At 50.4% G+C, this 19,979-nt stretch overlaps 1 protein-coding gene across 1 annotated transcript; it reads right to left on the reverse strand.

Moving 5' to 3' along the window:
- Positions 1 to 2,409: 2,409 nt before the first annotated feature.
- Positions 2,410 to 3,855, reverse strand: HOXC4 (homeobox C4). The gene is given in 3 exon segments (XM_052809486.1): positions 2,410 to 2,765; positions 3,313 to 3,375; positions 3,378 to 3,855. Coding segments are annotated over 3 exon segments (897 nt in total).
- Positions 3,856 to 19,979: the final 16,124 nt, after the last annotated feature.

The following is a 19,979-nucleotide window of genomic DNA, read 5'->3' on the forward strand; positions in this document are numbered from 1 at the left end:
CCGAGGAGAACTGGGGTGCTGCCCTGCCTCAGCTTTGGGGCACTGGGGTGCTCTGAGGGAGCACCCACCTCCCAGCACCTGGGGCTGCGCTTTCCTCGCAGATTTTCTGCTTTTTCCTGCATTAAACCTCATTTTTTCCCCCTCCCTGGTGCCTCTTTCCCCCCTATTCTTCCCCTCTTTGCTTTGATTTCTTGCCTATATAAGAGGATATTAAAAATTTCCAAACCCCCACGGGATGGGCCGAGCCTTGGGTGTTCTTTACTCATCGTCTTTTCATGTTATTTCTTTATTTTTTTAGGGCTGGGCTTTATCTGACTTCTCCACCTCAGCTGTGCGGGCTGGGATCTTCCTGGGAAAAAGCCAAAATCCCAACACCTTCCCCTGCTCTGTGGAGGAAATGCTTAAAGAGGAGTAATGGTTACATGTCCTGTCGATATGTTTTATCTTTCCAGCCTCGTGCTTATATTAATATCCCTAAAGCAGGATGTGAAAGAGAAGAAAAAAAAAAAAAAGCTGATGAGCTTTACATATAAACTCCCCAGGATGAATGATAACCTTCTCCCTCTCCAGATCCGTATCCCCAGCTATCACAAAGGGGTTTGAGACCATGATTTGTTTAACGGCAGCTTAAATCGATGTTGGAGAGAGAAGGGGGGGAAAAAAAATAAATAGACTAAAACCTAAATAAAGATGCTTGCAGAGCCTCCTCTCCAATAACTCTGGGTCCCAGGGCTTTGGGGGGGCACTTGCAGCAGGCCTCCCTCTCCCAGCCCCCTGCCACTGGGATTTTTAAGGAGCAAACTTCCCAAGCCAAGGCCTAAAAAAAAAAAAAAAGGGGGGGGGGGCTCAGCTCCAGCCCCCCCCCCCCCATGCACCCCCTTCCCTGCCCTGCCAGGGAAGCACAGACACCCTGCACCGGGGTGGGGGGGACACCAATCCAGGTTTTTCCCTAAAATTCCCCACTGCTGCCAATTTGCAGGCTGCCTCCAAAGGCCAGGAGCAATGAATTACAGTTATTAGCACTATTACTACCATTATTCTCATTATTGTTATTGTTATTATTATTATTTAACAGCCTTTTCATTGCCTGGCAAAATTCAATATGACCTCTTGGCTTGAACGAGTCAACACGAGCGCGCCACGACAGCAAGAGAAAATAATAACAATAATAATAATAATAATAATTAATAAAAAAAAAAAAACACCAGGAAAAGTTCAAAGCAGGGAGAGGAGCTAAAACCAGACAATCTTCTGCGGGATGGACAGGAAATAAAGAGGCATGACTGGAAGCTAAGCCCAATCCACAGCACTTGTCTGAAAACCCGGATTTCTCTTTTTTCCCCCCATATTTACAGGTTGGGAGGGTCTGAGATTTAAAGTCACTGGCCACGTCGTGATGTCATAAAATCTGGAGTTGAGAGTTATCTTTAGGTTTGCTTAAACTTAACTTAAGCAGTAACTGGTGCACATGGGATCCATTGCACATCGTCCCAGCATTTTATTATCCTGATTACTATTATTTTGGGGTGGGTTTGCGGGGAGATGTGGGAATAAAATAAGTCACCAGACATAAAAGTAAAACTAATTCACACTGACTGGTTTATTGAACACTGGGACTTTCACATACACACTAAAACTCTTTATTGCAAGTTTACAATGATCATGTAAAATCAGTCCAAAAACACAAATAACCACGACAAAAAACCCTAGCTACTGACTTTTTAAAACCTTCTTCTGCTGTTCTTTTTTAAATATGTCACTCTTTCTCTCTCTCACTCCCCTTTTTCTTCTCCATTTCTCAGCAAAGACTCGTCCACCCTTGTGTGCTGTTTCGTAGCTGCTTTTTGTTTGCCTTTTTTTTTTTTCCTCTCTGAATCGTGATTTTTTTTAGCTTTTTTTCCACATCGCTACAAAAGAACTTCACAGCTCCTTCGCTCGTGGTGCATTTGTAATGCAGAGGGGAAAAAAATACCTACGTCGCCTTTTTTGTTTGTTTGTTTGTTTGTTTTTTGCCGTCAATATTATCATCACTTCTTCATTAAATTCACCCAACAGAACATTTACCTCTTCCTCCCCCCACCCTGCCCTCCCTCCCCATCCCCCAGCTTTAAAAAATAAATAAAACCCTGAAATGGCGTAAAAAAAACCCTGCAGGTACAGACACCTGGCCTCATGCTATCTGACATGCATCTAAAGCCCGTGGTCTTGGGGGGGGAGACCCATTGTTTTTTTTATACGCAGAGGAAAAAGAAAAAATAATAATAATTATTATTATTATTATAATAAAAGAAAAACTACGAGGGGAAGGGGAAGGGGGGGAAAAGAACCAAAATATATATATATATATATATTAGATTCTATAAATAATCCAGAGTCATTTGTGTGCGGGTCTGGGGAGGGGGGGGGTGTTTATAACCTGGTGATATCCTCCGTGCGCGGGTCCTGCGCGGCGGCGGAGGGCAGCTCCTCGCCCGCGGCCGTGTTCGCCGGGGCGGCGGGGGCGGTGGAGGCGCTGGCAACCGCTGCCGTTGCTGCCCGTACTTTGGTGTTAGGCAGCCTGTGGTCTTTTTTCCATTTCATCCTCCTGTTCTGAAACCAGATTTTGATCTGTCGCTCGGAGAGGCAAAGGGAGTGGGCGATCTCGATGCGTCGCCGCCGGGTCAGGTACCTGTTATAGTGAAACTCCTTCTCCAGCTCCAAAACCTGCTGCCTGGTGTAGGCTGTCCTGGATCTCTTGGGTTCGCCTCCATTGTAATTGGGATTCACTGGAAAGGAGGGGAAGGAAAACAAAACAAAACAAAACCAAAAAAAAAGAAAGGAAAGGAGAAAAAAATAACAAAACAAAACAAAAAAGAACACAAAAAAAAACACACAAGGAAAATCAGCGTGGATGGAGAGAGGGTCGGGAGAGGCGACTGGAGGAGCCGGGGGGGGGGGGAAAGTAATAGGCCTAAATAGGTAATAAAGAACTTTGGGCAGCTCAAGAGTTTCTATTCTAATAGGAAGGGGTTTCCCTGGCTCAAAAGACTGAATTATTTATGCACCCCTTACAAAGCTTTCGGAGTTTCACACATACATAACAGAACGAGCCACATGGCTAAGGCTGCCCACAGTAGCTCGGCTATAAAATTTATGGTGGGTGTAATTACCCATTCGGAGTCGTAAATCCAGTTCAATTGTGCTAACCCAAAGACTCTCATGGAAGGGAAGGAAATAAAAAAAAAGAGAGAGAGAGAGAGAGAGGCGAGAGGGAGCGAGCATGGTGTGAAAATAAGAGCGGAGAGACAGAAGAGGAAAATAAAAGTTGCATACCAGTACTGACGTGGATTTTTTTCATCCAGGGATAGACTATGGGCTGTTTGGAAGCTGTGCTGTTGGATGGTCGGGGTTTGGCTGGTTGCAGGCTGGAGGGGCTGGGGAAGGAGTAGTGGAGGAGGTGGATAGAGCAGCCTGCTCGCAGAGCTGCTGTGCTTTCTCTGAGAGGTGTTGGCCTCCTGGAGTTTGCCCGTGTCCCCTTTGGAGCGCGGCCGGGTTGCCGGGAGCTTGGAGACCCCCGCAGCTGAAGGGGCGGTCGGGGAAGGAGGGTCGTGGCACTGGGTACAGCTCCTGATGGTGATGCTGGTAGCTGGACTCCCTTGTCCGGCTATAATATTCCGGACTGTGGTCTGGGATGTAATTATTTTGCGAATATTCCTCGCATGGAGGAAATTTCGGATCGATGTAGTTAGAGTCCATCAAATAAGAGCTCATGATCATTAATTTCTGGAGTGGAAAATAATTTTTCTCGCTTTGTCGTTTTTCTGCTCCATAAAGCCCTCCTACTAGCTGGCGACCCCGTAAAGTTACTTTCACCATGTGACATCCCCGGCCAATCACACCCGCCAGCCCAGTCCCCGGATAAGGAACCAAAAGCTTCTGCAAAATGTACCCAAATTGGGGGGGGGGCCGTGGGAGTGCGAGTGGGGGCGCGGGGAGAGCCGGGGAGATGCGCTTCGGGGCGAGGGGCTGGGTACCGGGCTCCATCGGCACCCCCTCGGCTGCTGGGGGGGGGACACACAATGGGGGGACCCCCCCCTTGGGGAGGGGGGGGGGTGAGGGGGAGTGTGGAAGGGTGAGTGTGCAAGGGGGAGTGTGCAAGGGGGAGTGTGCAAGGGGGAGGGGGAAATGGGGGGGTTGGGGGGCACTGGGTATCCCCCCCGCTAGCCGAGCTGGGAACAATGAGCCCCCCCCCCCCCTTGGGGTGAGTGTGTGAATGTGAGTGTGCCCCCCCGCCCAGCTACACCGACCCTTCAGACCCCCCCAAACTCTACCCCTGGTAGCCCCCGTCTCCATCCCCCCTCCCAAGACTGGGCAGGATGGGGACAGCGCCGGGGGGGTTACCCCCCCCCCAACATAACCCAGACCCCCCCCATCCCACCGGGGAGAGGGTTTAAACACCCCCGGCGGGGGGGGCATTTACCTGGAAGGTAGAGGCGGCTTTGCAGACCCCTTATTGCCCCTGCCTTAAATCACGGGGGGGGGGGGGGGGGTTGCCCTCCCCTGCCTGCAACCAGCGGTACAGGCAGGGGAGGCTTGCCCCCCCCCCGCAGGCAGCGACCCCCCCCCTTTTTTGCTCCCCTAAACGCCCCCCCCTTTGCTTAGCCCCAGCCTTTGGCAGCAGAGCGGGGTTGTTTGGGGTTGGGGTGGTTTTTTTGGGGGGTGGGAGGCAGCACCCTGTTTTTTCCTCTGCCCTGGGTGCTGCAGGTAAGGCACCCACGGGGTTACACGTCCACGCGTGTGCAGCACCCACGCGTGTGTACCGCTCCCTGGCCACCCCAGGCCGCTTGGCCCTTGCTTTAAGCATTGACCTCCCCATGCTCAACCTCTGGGGGGTGTGTGTGTGTGGTATATTTATATATATTTATATTATTTTGGGGGCAAAGCTGGAGGGATGCGTTAAAAATGGCTCCCATCTCCCCGGCGCAGGTCGGGGAGCTGCAAACGGATGTCAACATTTTGGGAGGGTTTTAGCTCCCTCAATTAAAGCTGCTTTTTTTTTTATCTCCATCTCGCCCTAAAGAGAGGGGCAGAGGAGGGAGGTGGGGTATTCCCTCCTTGTGCTTGATAACAATTATAGTTGAAAATCATAGCTTGCAGGGCATTGCCATATTTTACTTGATAACAATAAAAGTGACACATAAAGTTAACTGTTTATGTTTTATTTATTAGACTAAATGTGCCAGCGGTGTCGAAGGCTTTTGGCTGGTTGTTACAGCTTTTTATGGGTTGTAAAACGCCATAAATCAGTCACTGCGAAATGGTCGGGGCTCTTTGTGCTCTTGGCTGAGAGTTGTGTTTGCGGTGGCTGCTGTTTCTTCTGGAGATGAAAAGTAATAATGGGATTTTATTTTGATTATTATCACCCCCACACACACCCCAATCATCGCGGTGATTTTGCTTTTTACCTTTTTTTTTTTTTAATTTTTTTATTATTATTATTATTAACAAGCCCTGGCAAACAGCAAACGCCGCTTTCGCACTTTGAATAAACTACCTTTAGCAAATGACATCAGCAGGGTTGGAGGATTTAATTAGGAGCGCTGCAATTAAAGGAAAGCAGAACTTTCCAAGGCTCTGGCATCGCCCATATATTCCCCTAGAGACGAATTTGTGACTGGGAGACGCTCACACAAATTCGAGTCTACAGGGTACATATAGGCGACGGGGAGGGTTGGGGGGGGCAAAGGGGGGGGGCTCAGTCCCCCCCGGACACCAGCTCCGCATCTATTTGGGCACCGGGACATGGAATAAGTCCTTTTCTCTCTTTATTTGGCTTTTTTTTGGGGGGGGGAGTGTTATTGGCGGCTGATTTGCAGGGCTTCGCTAATTGCTGGCCCCGTGCACCGGCAGAGCCTGCTTCTTCCTAAAGTTGTAAGTCCCGGAATTACATATAGAAACGCCTATATATATATATATATACACCTATATAAGGTAAAATCCTTGCTCTTCCCAGAAAGGTTTCGGGGATAGGGAGAGAAGGGGGGATGGGGGGGGGGGGGACCTGCGAGGTTGGGGGAAAAAGACATGAATAGAAATGTATTCCGGAACCCAAAACATTGATTTAAATATATCCAATAAATTCCTTTTCTCCAGCAATACTTCATTCTGCCCAAACACCTCAGACTCATGCAGGGCTTTGACATTTATAGTTCAGACTGATGCAACAACTTTATTCCAAGGCTGAGGGAATATTGAATAAAGATGGAGAGTTAATAAAGTAATTTTTACCTACGCACATCCTCCCCCCCCCCTTCTGAATATATGGGTTTCAATAAGCACCAGCAGAATAAATAAATATCCACAGGTAGTTCTCTTAAGGCTATGCTGGATTTTTTTTTTTTTAAAAGGAAAATAAAGCACGAAACAAAACGGCAGCAATCAAAGCATTAAAAAATTCAAGGCGCGAAGGTCACAAACTGGGCGGCTCTGGACTCTCTCGCTTTCTCAGGGGGGAAACGCAACTTTATTTGCACCGTCTGCGTCCCCCCACCCCCCGATTCCCACCCAAATATAACTGGGTTTGAGGACTCGCTTCTCCATCCTCTCTTCCCCATCTCCCTTCATCCCCTCGGTGCGTTTGGGGGGGCTGCCCTCGGATTTCTTACAAGTGCATCAAAAAAAAAAAAAAAAAGAAATTCCCCGGATTTCTTACAAATGGCCCCAAAAAATCCTATTTTCCCCTTTTTATTGCTTGTGGATTGATGTTTTCCCCCCTTCCTTTTGCTTTTTAACCGGAGTTTAGAGCCGTGCCTCTTGCTGAAGTGTTTGGATTTTTTATTTATTTAACACCCCCCCCCCTTTTTTTTTTTTTTCTCCGTAAAATAAGTCTGCAGGGACGTGTGAAGAATAGTTGTACAAGAATCTGGCTCTTTTGTCTATAAAGCAGCCCTCCCACCGCTCTCCATCCCTCGTCCCCCACCAGCACAACCGTGTCGAGAAACACTTTGGGAGGGACAAAACCCAGAGAAACGCAGCACCTCGGCAGAGAAAAGGAAAAAAAAAAAAAAAAAGGAAAACAAAATTGAAAAATCTCATTTTGGGCTTTATTTCTTTTTCCTACCTAGGATGAGGGCTGCGAAATATAGATCTGCTTACCATCGCGGGGACATTTTTTAAGTACAAAGCGCCTTTTTGACAGTACTGAAGAAAAATAAGTATGCATTGTCTCTCCGGATTCATTGTGTTGGCTATTACCATACTGACCGTTTGGTAACCTGTACCTCAGCCCATTAGCAATCTGTGCTTTCCAGAAAAAAATGAAGTACCTATCTACTGGGGGTTTGTTATCCCGTGTTTAATAATAATAGGAAAAGCGGGGTAAAAGCTCGCGGTGGATGAACTCTGCCTCCTTGAGATGCGGGAGGTGGGAATCAATTTTGGAGTGGAGTTTTATTCCGAGCTTGTTTTAAGGTGATTATTGCACAATTAGTGGTAGGAGAACTAAAAACCTCTGTGTATATATATTTTTTTTTTATTATTTTTTTTTAATAGTTGGGTTCCCTCTGCCATAGGCAACGACACGTAATTAATTAAATTTTTTTTTTTCCTACCAACTCGAAAGCAGTGAGTGCAGAGATCTTTTCTTTTTGTCCCTTCCTAATGCAAATAGACAAGGTCTAATTTATGCAAAGAAATATGCAAATGTTTAATTGATTTTTTTCTTAAATCTGTTGTCAGTAAAAGTAATGAATCGGCCTAAAACGATTTTAATAAGCAAAGCCTGTCACCCAAAGTCCTAGCCTTTACATTTTTCTTTTGAGCCTCTTTCGTCTCAAAGAAACTAATAATGTAAATATTTATCCCTTCATTTTAACGTATTAAAGATGAATCCCTCTTGTTTGCGAACGAACTGAAAAAATAAAATAAAATATGCAAACCACTTTCTCCATCTCTCCCTCCCCCCCCCTTCTCACCCCACCCAGGAATTCAATTTTCTTCAAATCTCGTTGAAAGTGGCTTTTTAAAAAGTGGGCGCATTTTAATATTGGTTAGACAGCGTGACCTGAATTTCACCTCAACTGTTTGACTTGATCCAATAGGTCACTGCCAAGGAGTTATTGATGGGGGAACTCCATTGAAATTTCTCTCCTCACAAATGGCCTTTAGATCTTCTAGCGAGTTCAATAACTAGTTATAATGTAGAAGGGGAAAAATGAAGCCCAGAGGCAAACTAATTTGATGTTTCATTTTTATGCTGGAGAAATTGTTGGTTTTTGTTCCTCTCACCTCCCGCTCGGTCCCTCTCTGCCTCTCCAAAAAGGAGGGGGGGGGTGGAAAAAATAAAAATACTCTGGTTTGAGCGAAGCCCCCTCTGAGCCGAGGTTTGGCTGTGCTAGAAATATCTGCTATTTTATTTATAATTTAATTGGCATTGGCGCTTCAGCCCGGGAACTCCTCGGGACTCGGTGGAGCGGGGAGCCCAGCAAGACTGAAACTTGCTGCTTGGTAGGAAACACACTTTTTTTTTCTTTTTTAAAATTTTTTTCCTGTTTTTTTCCTTTTTTCCCCCTTTTTTCTGTTTTTCTTTTTTCCTTTCTCTTCCTTTCTCTTTTCTTATTCTTTTTTCTTTTCCTCCCCCCCCCTTTTTTTTGGAAAGGTTTTGTTTAAAATAAATCAAAGGCACCAACAACCAAGTTGCACCTCTCCCCTCTCCAACTTCTCCTGGGGTTTAGCAGGACCAGGCAGCCCCAGCTTTCTGCTGCAGCTCTGCTCCCCAGCAAATCGACCCCCTGGAAGAGCCGCTCGGAATTGGAGCGGAGCAATAACCCTCACCCTCATTTTATTCCCCGGGTTTTTATTTGTGTGCTGGGTCACCGTAGTTCATGTGACCACATCTGGGCTCTTCTCTGGTTTGGTGGCCTTGGGGAGGGTTTTCTCCCTTTTGCTTCCTTCAGATCCGTTTTCTTTCAGGCTTAAAATATTTATTTGAATTGGGGGAGGGTTTATTGCAGGGGGGGTGGTGTCCGAGAGGCAGAGGAGGACTCAGCTGGAGGATGCTTTTAAGTGACATATATACAGGAGCTAAGATTTCTCCTTGACTTTTCGTAGACAAAGACGACTTATACTGACCCACCGGATAATTGCTGAACCCTGGGTTAAGTTGAAAAGAAAACATTGGGCTTGTATTGGGGAAAGGGCGTGTTTTGGGCGGGGGGGTGTGTGTGTGTGAAAGTTGCAGGAGAAAGTGTCCAGGGGCTGCAGCGAGCCCATTAGCAGGTCTGTAGCTGTTATTGTATGGGATGGAAACATATACAAACTTGAGGCTGATCCCTCTTGTTGGAGAGAGCTTCTGCTTGAGTGGTACTTATTGCTCTCACCCCGTGGAAATCTTCCTCCGGGATGACAATATTAATAATTAACATTATTCCCACCCACCCCCCCAGCCTCCTCCCCCAGACCCCCTCGGGTTGCAAATCCACTTCTAGGCTCCATAATCCCAAAACCTTCTTGATGGCTTGGGCCGGGGAGAAGGAGGTGGAAAAAGTTTCTGTGTAGGGACAGAGGATAAAAATTAAGGTGGGGTTTTTTTCCCCCCATAAAGTTAAGCCAGCCCCATCTGGGGGGGTTATACCAGGGAATTTGGGGAGGGGGGAGCCCTGACCCGCTGTTCCTGCAGAGGAAACGTGGCCGAGATGGCTCAGCCTTCACTCGCAGGGATGCAGACCCCCTGGCCTGGCATCAAAATGGGGTGGGAGGGGATAAAATAAGCGAAAACTCCCTCTTTTCGGTGCATTTTGAGTCCTCCCGAGCGAAGACGAAGCCCAGTTTTTACCAGGCTGCGCTCATCCCTTTTTAAAACCCTTTGCAATTAAAAATCAATCCCGGGGGGTGCTGCCTCCGGGGACGCGACCCAGCACTTTTTAAGCAAAAAGCAGCCAAAAAACCATGCAGAAAATCCTCTTTTTTTTTTTTTCCCCCACCTCGGTGTTCAAATGGCCGCGTTGCTCTGAGCCAACCCCTCCCTGAGACACCCAGCCCCCGTCCATGCACCTCGGAGGCTGCTGAAAGCTCGGATCAATACCCCGCTGTTATTAAAATCCTTGGGTATCCCTTCCTCTGGATGCAGGTCAATGAAAAGTGGGGTGAGGAGGGATGGAGAGGTGGACGACAGGCGTGGGGAGTGACACGGGTGGGAGTTGGAGGGGGGGGGATCCTGCCCCGGTGGGGCCAGGCAGCATTACATGGAGGGCAGAACCGCAGCCAGCTGCAGATGTGGAAGCGATGGGATGAAGGGGAGGATGATTTAAAGTCCCGGTTTTATCGCCTTTCGGGCCGTGTTTTCAACTCTCTCGGTGTGTAAACACGCTCTTTAAACCCGACGCGACCCAGATGCGCGCAGCTCCGCGCCCGTGTGCGCACCCCCAGCCCTGACAGCTCGCAGCGGGGCAGGGAAACTGGGCTTTTCCCAGGGGGAATTCTGCTCCCCCGGGGGGGGAGAGGGACCGGGAGGGATGTCCCCTCCGCACCCGCAACCTGGAGCTTGGCGAACTGCTTCGCCGAGCCATCACATGTATTTAAATCTTAATAATAATTGCAATAATAATAATAACGCCCCGGGAAGGCGGCGCGGACACCCGGGAGCCCGCGGGACCCTTGTTAGGGTGGGAAACAAGGGATTTAATGCTAGGAAAGGCGCTCCCCGCTCCCTTTAATGTTTATTTATTTTTTTTCACTAGGGTACTTTCAGTTTAATCTTTCGCAGTGCAATAAACTATTATCTTAGTTAATCCCCAAGGCGAATCCATCAAAACCTTTTAATAAAACGTTTCGTGGCTTCCGCGGGGGCCTCCAGCAACAGGGGCTGAGGAAGAGCGAGCCCTGAGGTTGGGGTGGGTTTTTTTTTGGGGGGGGGTGTCTCCCTAAAATTTTCTGGTAGTAAAATAGGGGGAGAGGGTCCCCCCCTCGGCGGTGCCATTAGGATTCCAGCGGCATGGGGAGCTGCGGGAGCCATCACTCACGGCCCCGGGAGCAAAGGGAGCCGGGCTGGAACAAGAGGAGCCGCGGGGATGATATAGAGAAGCAGGCCGCCAGCATCAATCCCGACCTGATAAGAAATCGGCTGCTTCCCTGAAAAAAAAAAAAAAAAAAAAAAAAGGAAAAAAGAAAAAAAAAAAGGAAGAGAAAAAAAAAATCACAGCCCGCTCGCCTGGGCCGTTGAGGTTTGGGGGGAAAAATCGCCTTTTCCCAACGCTAAAGGTGCTCCTGGTCCTTTAGGTTTGCTGGGAAAACTGAGAAAGGTGAGCTGATTTGGGGGGAGAATAAAAGGGAAAAGAAGGGGAAAGCAGCCCTTCGCCCAGAGGACACGGTAAGGGTCGCTGCAAGGACCAGCCGACGAGGGGTTGTGCAAACCGCAGCTCCCCAAAATCTTCTTTTAAGCCCCAGATCTGGCTTGAAACATCGCGTTTGGGGCTTAAGTGAAGAATTAGGCGTTCGTGCAGCACGCTGAAAGCCTCCCATAAAATATAGGTTTGTTCATACTCCACTTCTCCCCTTACACATGACCCAGCCGCTCCAGCCCCAGCCTATTTTTTAAAGCTTTCTATTTCACCACAATATCATAGAGAATTAATTTCGACAAGAGACAGGTACCGAAGAGGAGCAGACACAGATGTAAAGTGTCAGCTTGAGTCTGCAGGTAGATATTTCCCCCTTTTCCAACATGTAAAAGTGTTTTATTCTGCCTCGGAAAGGAGAGAAAGGAAAATAGCAAGAAAGAGGGATTTTTGTTTGCGCAGGACACGCGTGGGCACCCACAAGCCCACGCACCCAAGTGGCCTTTCTTCCCCCCCCAAAAAATCCCACCCATGTGCTCCAGAGGGAGAATAACCCCCCCAAGGGGGAAAGGGAGAGGGGGGATGCTCAGCACCCCTTCCCAGCAGAGAAACCCCTCAATGCTCCCCCCAAAATCTCTCTCAGCACCCGGTGGTTGGGGGGGGGGGGGTGTGCACACTCCGGGGTCCCTCTTTTTTGGGGGGGGATTTGCTTAGATCCCAGATTTTGGGGATATTTTAGCGAAGTGGACTGTTCTGCTGGATGCTGGATCCCAGCGGAGGGTGCGGAGGAGAGGAGCGGGGGGGAGGTGGCACCGGGGGGGGACACACGAGCTACCTCGTTATTAATTACAGAAACTCATCAAGCTCAGCCTGTAAACCCCCTAATGTGGGCTCTACCAGAGGGACGGTCCTCCCTCCCCCTGAAGGAGCAGAGGGTTTGAGGTTTGCAGAATCTGTGTCCCCCCCAAAGCTGTGCCCCGCCCCGAGCTGTGTCCCCCCCAAAGCTGTGTTCCCCCCCAAGGTCCATACCGAGGACGAATCTGCTGGAGGGTCAAGGCGGGGGGTGTGTGTGTGAAGGGAAAAGCCTTACAAATAAACACAGAAATGAGTGAAGGGGGAGAAAAAGCAGTGGAAAAATCCCCCAGGTGCTGGGTTTTGCCAAGGGGCTGCTTGGGCTTGGGGGGGGGGGGGGCTTTCAGCGAGGTGCCTTCGGTTTTGGGGTGGAAAAGAGGGATAAGAGAGAAAGAAAGACAAAATGTAGAGAGAGAGAAATATGGAAAGAAAAAAGAGATGGAGAGAAAGGGAGAGTGAAGGAAAGAAGGGAGAAAAAAGGAAGGAAGGAAGGAAAGGAAGGAAGGAAAGGAAGGAAGGAAAGGAAGGAAGAAGAAAAGAGGAAGGAAGGAGGAAGAAAAGAGGAAGACCCTGGTGCGGTTTGCCGGGCGGGGGGGGGGGGGCTGGCGGGTCGGGGGTGTCCCAGCAGACACCTACCACTGGGCTTCCCCCCCCCCCGCACCACCGAGCCCTCCTGCCCCCGGCCACCCCTGGCTGGGAGCCGGGGCCGGAGCTGAGCCACCGCAGCGGCGGGTCTGGAGGGGGGGCACGGAGGGAGGGGGGAGCTGACGGAGAGAGGGGGGAGCTGGCGTCTTGAAAACAAAATTAAAAAAAAAAAATAAAAATCTGTATTGCATACTGCTGACTCCCTCCAAGTTACATTTATTTATTTTTCCTAAACCTACAGGAAAGAAAGTTTCATTTTTTTTCTTAAAGCAGGGTGAGCAGCAGCTCCTCTTACCCAAACTCCAGCAAACTCTAAAATCCTGCCCTGGACGCGAATAAATACCAGAGGTCAACAGTAGCCGCTCTCCCTTCCCTGGTGATTATTTTACTGCTGAGAGGGAATCAGAGGAATCTGCTAAGTGCCAAGAAAACATTTAAATATATCTGTGTGTGTTTACATAAGTGTGCGCGTCTGTGTGCACACACGGGCGCAGCCCGAGCTCCGCAGCCCCCCCGCACCTATATATATCCATACTGATACATGCACAGAATACCGGTGCCTATGGCTGCGTGTAATATAAATATGCACATAGACACAGCTCAAGCAGGAAGGACGAATAAATTGTATATAAGCGGAAATAAAGATGGGGTTTATTTCATGTCTGGCCAAACCATGGTGCTTTGACCCTTTTTCCCGTAAGGAGGAGAAAAGAGTTGGGATAAAGAGATGTAAGGGATGTGTCCGGCGCGAAGGTAACCGGTGTGTTTATTTTCTTTCGTCCCTTCCTTCCTAAAAGCAGGGAAAGTGGATGGGGAGGATGGGTATTCCCAGTCCCTGCTGGGAAAAGGGGTCACGTCTGCCAGGCAAGAGAAAAATCGCAAATAAACACCCCCCCACCCAAAAAAAAAAAGGAGGGGGGAAAAATATAAATCGATAACTCGGGATTCAACTCTTGACCGGGAAAACCCAGATCAAAACATCATTTGGTAGAAACGCGCTTTGAGGAGTGGATAATAAATCAATAAAATCAATCCATCAATAGGATCTGCAGGGACAGGAGGGCTCCGCAGCCTGGCTGCTGGGGAACGGGCAGGGGGAAAATGGAAGGTGATGTTTGGAAACTCTCTTCCCCACCTCGGGGTGGGGGGGGAGGAAAAAGCCCTAGACGATGGGATGGAAACATCGGGCTGCACCTATTTCAGCCGGATTTCCTCCGTCCTCTCATCCACCCTCCAATACCCCCTTTTTTTTTCCCCAGCACCGAGCTGGATGCGAGGAAATTATATTTCCCAGAGTCATTCTCCGGACTTTATTTTTTTCTTCCTCCTGTCCAATTATGCAGAAAATTATTTTGCTTGTTACTAAAAAGGGGGATTTCTTATGAACACTGTATTTTTTTAATCCCGTAATTCACACCACAGACGACTGGAAGCTCTCCAGGTCGCATACGCAAACGCGAGCAGCATCCAAACTCAAAGTAAATGATATTTAAGCGAAAACCCAAAATATCCGGAAGAAATGCCTCCAACCCGGCATTTATTTTTAATGACCCCCCCATCCATCACCGAGAGGAAGAGGTGGGAAATGAGAGGTCGCAGGGGAAAGAGCCGAGTTTCACGTCGGACGCAAAAAACTTTCTTCTTCCTCCCCAAATCCGGGAAACCCCCGTGTTTCTGCCCCAGCCAGCCTCGACACGCGTGGGAGAGCATCCCCTTTTACCCCCGAAAAGCTCTGGTGGTCCCTGGTGAAGCTGGGAGCACCGCTCCCCCCAAATCCCCCTTTTCCCTTTGGATGCCTCCAGGTTTTGAGCGACTTCGTGTTATCCCAGAACCACATTTTTTAAACGAGCATCGCAAGGACTTTCCGTGGGTTAGGGGACGATGGCGGGGGGGATCAGGGGGTTCCAGGGTCCCCCCAACCCCTGCGTGTTCCCAGCTCCCCTGGGTCCGGGCTTGGAGCTGCCCGATATTTTTTGGCACCGGTTTTTTTCTAGCACCTTTCCCCACTATTAACGACCGCTAAATAAAGGGAATAACTCTAATTTCCAGCATTTTTAGCTCTTCCAAGCCCGCAGCACCCAGCCAGACCAGGGCAGGACCTGCACCGACCCGGCGGGGGGGGAGAAAAAGATGCCGAGACCCCAGGGACCCCCCCGGATAGCCCTGACCTGGGGACAGTGGCCTTGTCTCACACCCGTGGGGACATCTCGCTGCTCGGGGGGGGTGGTTTAAAGAAAATACTGATTATTTCTGATGCTATTTTTTTATATATCCTCAGAGGTGGCATGCTCAGGGCACGCCCACCCCACCGATGGAGCTCTATAGAGCCCTATAGATCCCCATTGCTGCATAGGGCTCAGGTAGGCGGATCTGCCCGGGGGGGGGCGGGGATCCACCTTCCGAGTGGGATTGGGGGGAAAATTAATCTCAATCTTCACGATGGAGACTTAAACCCGGCCTCCCAAAATACGCCTCTGCATTGGTTTGTGCAGTCCCCGGCCCTGGTGCCAAAAAGGGGGTGCAAAAGGGGGGCAGCGAGGGCTGGGGGGAGCTCACAAGGCCTCTGCAGAAGAGCAGCCCCCCCAAAATTGCTGAAACCCTCCCTCTGACCTCACCAAGAGCCTCTGGGACAACGAACTGCTCCCCCCAGGAGGGCTCAGGCCCCGCAGGACACCCCCAAATGAGGGTCCCTGAGTAAGGGACGTGGAGAAGGGGCTTAAAATCGGCCCCCCCGGGTGCCCCCAAAGCACCACAGGTCCCAGGGGGCTGCCCCAGACCCTCCTGCTGGGTTGCTCCCTGCTTTTCGGGGGGGGGCTTGAGCCCCCACAGGCCTCTGGAGAGGAAAATTTTTGGGGGTCCCCAGGTGTTTGGTCATGTCCCTGCCTCCTACTCCATCCTTTCCCCAAAGGTTGTGCCTGCGGAGTGGGGTGCACCCCAGCTGCCCCCCTCCTCCCTGAGCACCCCTGGGTGGGGGGGCAGCCCTGTACCCGCCTCTGGGTGCGGAGCAGTGGTCCCTGGGGTGGGAAGGGGGGTCCCCATCCCTGCTGGGAAAGGCTCAGCACCCACAGAGCCTCCCAGCACCCACGAGGGAGGTTACGGACATGGTGTATGGGTGTCTGCGTGTGTGCGAGGCCTTGTGTGTGCGCGTGCACTCGTGATGGGGTGTGCGCACGCCCCTGTGAGCACGTGTGCATGTGTGTACACGCGTATGAGTGTGCATTTGCCTGCCGCATATATGCCGGCATAGGTGTGCATGTGTGTGTGCATTTGCGCGCTTGCACGTATGTGCGTGTGTGTTCACGCCTATGCGTGTGCATTTGCATGCCTGCCCGTGCACGCACACGTGTGCATGTGTTCTCATTTGCCCGTGTGCATGCATGCGTGGGTGTGCTTGTGCGTGGGCATGCATGGGTGTGCGTGGGCGTGTGTGGGCGTGCGTGGGCACTCCCGGGTGGAAACCCCTCCAGACAACTCGTGTCACGGTGGGAACCTGCAGCCTCTGCTCCCTGAGCTGCCCGCCCCGCTCCAAAATACAACACATGTGCCCCCCCCTCCGAGGATGCATCCCCCCTAAATGCGAGGCCTGGGATAACACCGGAATGGGGCCTTGGGGGGGGGGGCACAAAGCTGAGCATCTGCCCCCCCCCCCGGAGAACAATAGGGACCCAGCTATTGTCTGGGAGGGGGTGGGGAGGGGGTGCCCCCTTGTTTTCCATGGGACCCCCTCCTCGGGGGGGGCATCCCGAGGTGGGAGCCAGGGAGGGAGGTCACCCCCCCCCCTTTGTTCCCAGCGGGTTGCACCCCTCCTATTGCCCCCCCTGACCTGGGCTCCTCGGAGAAGTTTGACCCCAAAGGGCCCCCCGGGCTGGGGGGTGTCCCGGCCCCCCCAAGGGGTGCCCCCAGCTCCAGCTGCCACACAGACCCGGGACCTGACCCTGCCCCACGCGTGACACCCCCCCACGCGTGACAACCCCCACTTCACCAAACACCCCCCTGCGAGGCACCGGGAGGTGGGGGGGTCCACCCTCTTCACAGACCCTCTCCCCCCCCCGCGTGGGCCTCCCCCCACGGGTGCCTCCCCCCGCACACCTGCACCGGCCCCCCCCGCCCCTCCCAGCCCGGCCGCTTCCTCCGCGTTCCTTGGAATATTTCTACCCCTCCCCCCATTTTTTTTTTTTTTTTAATTTCTTTCCCTTTCCCATCTCCTCTTTGCAAAGCCCAACTCTCCCCCCAAACGCAAATAAACACACTCCCCCCAAAATTCGGGGATGGGGTTGAAACTTAGGGATGTGCACAGCCTACCTTCAGGCTGTACCCGGGGGGGGGAGCTGATGGGGAAGGGGGGGGTTTCCTGCCGAACCAGTAATATATAGACCTTCCTTGGCCTTATCTCCTCTCCAGCAGCCCTGGGGATGCGAAGGAGGGGGGGGGAGCTGAGATTCCTGCCAGATAAGATCCTCGCCTGCAGCTCGCCCCTTTGCAAAACTCACATTCCAGCTCAGCCCCCCCGTCCCCGACCCCCAACGCATCCCCCACCCCCCTTTCCCACGCAGGGAGGGGAATTTAAAAAATGTTTCGCAATTCCTCGAGACGTACAAAAATTTTCAGTCACTAAAATACATTAAAAAAAAAAAAAAAGAGAGAGAGAGAGACTTAAGAAAAAGAAAAAAAACTTACGGGGGTGGCCGGGGAGATGCTGCTCCGGAGCCCCGCAGCCGCCGCACTCCGCACTAAGCGCCTTGTCCCACTGTCCCAGCATTAAACAGCTCTAGCAGCTGCGATGGTGGACAGTTAAGATTATATATGATGTAAATATATTGTGGGTTTGTCAGCTCCCCCAAACCATAAAACTTAGTTTAATGACATCACGTGCTCCCTGAGAGCCATTCAGGGCTTTTGCTTAGGGCCATCCACATAAATAACCTTCAAAAGTTTTAAACTACTAAATTCACATAGAAGCCATGAGTATTTCTGCTAATGTTCTCATGTTCTCGGTGAAACTAAAAGAGCTTTGCTTTTTTTTTAAAAAAACAAAAAACCAAAAAACCAAACAACAAAACCCAAACAAAAAAAGTCCTGGATTTATATATAAAAAAAAAAGGAACTTTGGTTTGTTTGTTGTTTTTGGGCCATTTTAAGTTCTCACGGGGTTGACACGGATGACGGGGCAAGGTAAGTCCTTTTCTATTTCCTTCTTGAGTCTTTGGGAAGGGATTGAGCAGCCGAGAGGGGAAATAAAAAGGCAAAACTCTTCCAGACAGCACCAGCAACAACATCCACCAAACATCCACCAGTCCCCAGAAAAATGCCCCTTAAAGAAGAGAGGGGGATGAGGGGTGCAGAGAGCCCCCCCCGGCCCCCCTCTGCCCCCCTCCCCGGGGCAGGAGAAGCCAATAATTAATCATAAGTAGCCACACTCCGCTCCGCAGGGTGGAAGTGCGAAAGTTTGAAATTTAAAGTGTTTTTTTGGGGGGGTGGTTTGGGTTTGGGTTCCCCCCCCCCCGCTCTCGCAGATAAAACACGCGTGGTCTGGGAGCTGGTTAACCCTTGCCTTGACAAACCCAAGCTGCCTTGACAGCTTCGCGCTTAAAAAGGAGAGGAAAAAGGTGTTGTTAGAGTGCGAAATGTAATCAGAATAAAAAATAATAACCCAGAGACGCTGCAATAATACCGGTGAGAGTGAGGGGAAGACATTGCTTAAGAGAAAATTGAACGGAATAACGAGCAATTACCAGCACACGCCAAGAGGGTTTTGTGCCTGAACAACCAGTCAATAGATTTACACAGCATGGGGAAAAAATAAAAAACCGGGGAAAAAAAAAAAAAAAAGAAAAAAAGAAAAGAGATGATTGGAATCGCTACCGAGCCCTCCCCAGCCTCCCTGAAATCACCCCAGGCCCCAAGAGTGGGGGGGTTTATATAGGCAGCAAATAAATGTGCGAGGCGAGCCTTGCTTGGCTTTGCAGTATTTCACTCCAAACCGACGGGAAAATGACAGTCGAGACGGAAAAAAAAAAAAAAAAAAAAAAGGATTTTTATCCACTGACTCTTAAACGACAGTAAAATTAAATATCTTTGCAGCTCGCAACTCGCCAGATAACCAGAACCCAACATCCACGAATAACAACCATCAAATACAATAATAAAGAATTAAAATAAAAGCCCTCGGAGATGGGGGGATGCCCCCACTTGAGCACGCTGTGCTAATTGTACCCCTAAAGGCAGCCGGAGCCGCTGCTGGAAAAAAACAAAAAAACAAAAAAAAACCAAAAAACTTTTGTTTTGCAGGTTCAGGAAATTGTTCCGTTGTTTCCCATGTGTAAAAGGAAATCCTATAAAGTTTTATGGAGCTTTTTGGCTTCTCCCAGCATTTGTTTTTCGCCTGTAAATAGCTGGCGAGGCACCGGAGGAGTCACCCCCCCTCCTTTGCCCCCCCCGTGCGTGTCTGGGTGCACAGCCCAGCCATCTGCCTGGGGAAATATAGGTTGAGCTCTATGCAAATCCACCGGCACACGTATAGACGAGTGGGTTTGGGGGGGGGGGGGGGTTGCACCCACCCTACGCCTCCGTGGGTGGAAAGCACGTGGGGAGGCACGTATAGACCCGCCACGAAGGGGGGTTTGGGGGTTTTTTTTGATTATTTTTTTTTTTCTCAGCCCCGCGCCTACGCCATATGGCTGTAGGTATGGAGAAGTCCATATGGACCCAAGTGTTAGCCCCCGGGATGGATGGACACCCTATGGAAGGAGTGTTTCCACCCCGGGGGCAGAGCCCATGTGTTCCGCATTAGGCCCCTCCACCTTAGCAGAGACAGAAAAGAATATCTATATTTTTTTTAAAAAAGCAATATATATATATATATATATATACACATACATTTTAAAAAGCCAGCCCCCCCTTTCACCCCACAGCCTCCCTAGGGGCTGCTCCCCTCGGGGAGCGGGGGTGTCAGCAGGGCCTGGAGCCCCCCACCTCCTCAGACAGCCCCCCCCCCCTCCCCATCCCCATCCCAGTCACCTCCAGTCAGGCACTGGGACCTCCTTCCCACGTCCAGGTGCTGCCCAACCTGCAGCAGGAGGCAGCAGCTGCGAGATTTTGGGGCAAAATCATTTTATCCCGAGTATACATTGGGGAGAGAAGAGGGGGGGGAGAGAGAAACAGAGAGAGAAG

The sequence above is a fragment of the Harpia harpyja genome, chromosome 15 (assembly GCF_026419915.1).
Source record: "Harpia harpyja isolate bHarHar1 chromosome 15, bHarHar1 primary haplotype, whole genome shotgun sequence".
Taxonomy (NCBI): domain Eukaryota; kingdom Metazoa; phylum Chordata; class Aves; order Accipitriformes; family Accipitridae; genus Harpia; species Harpia harpyja.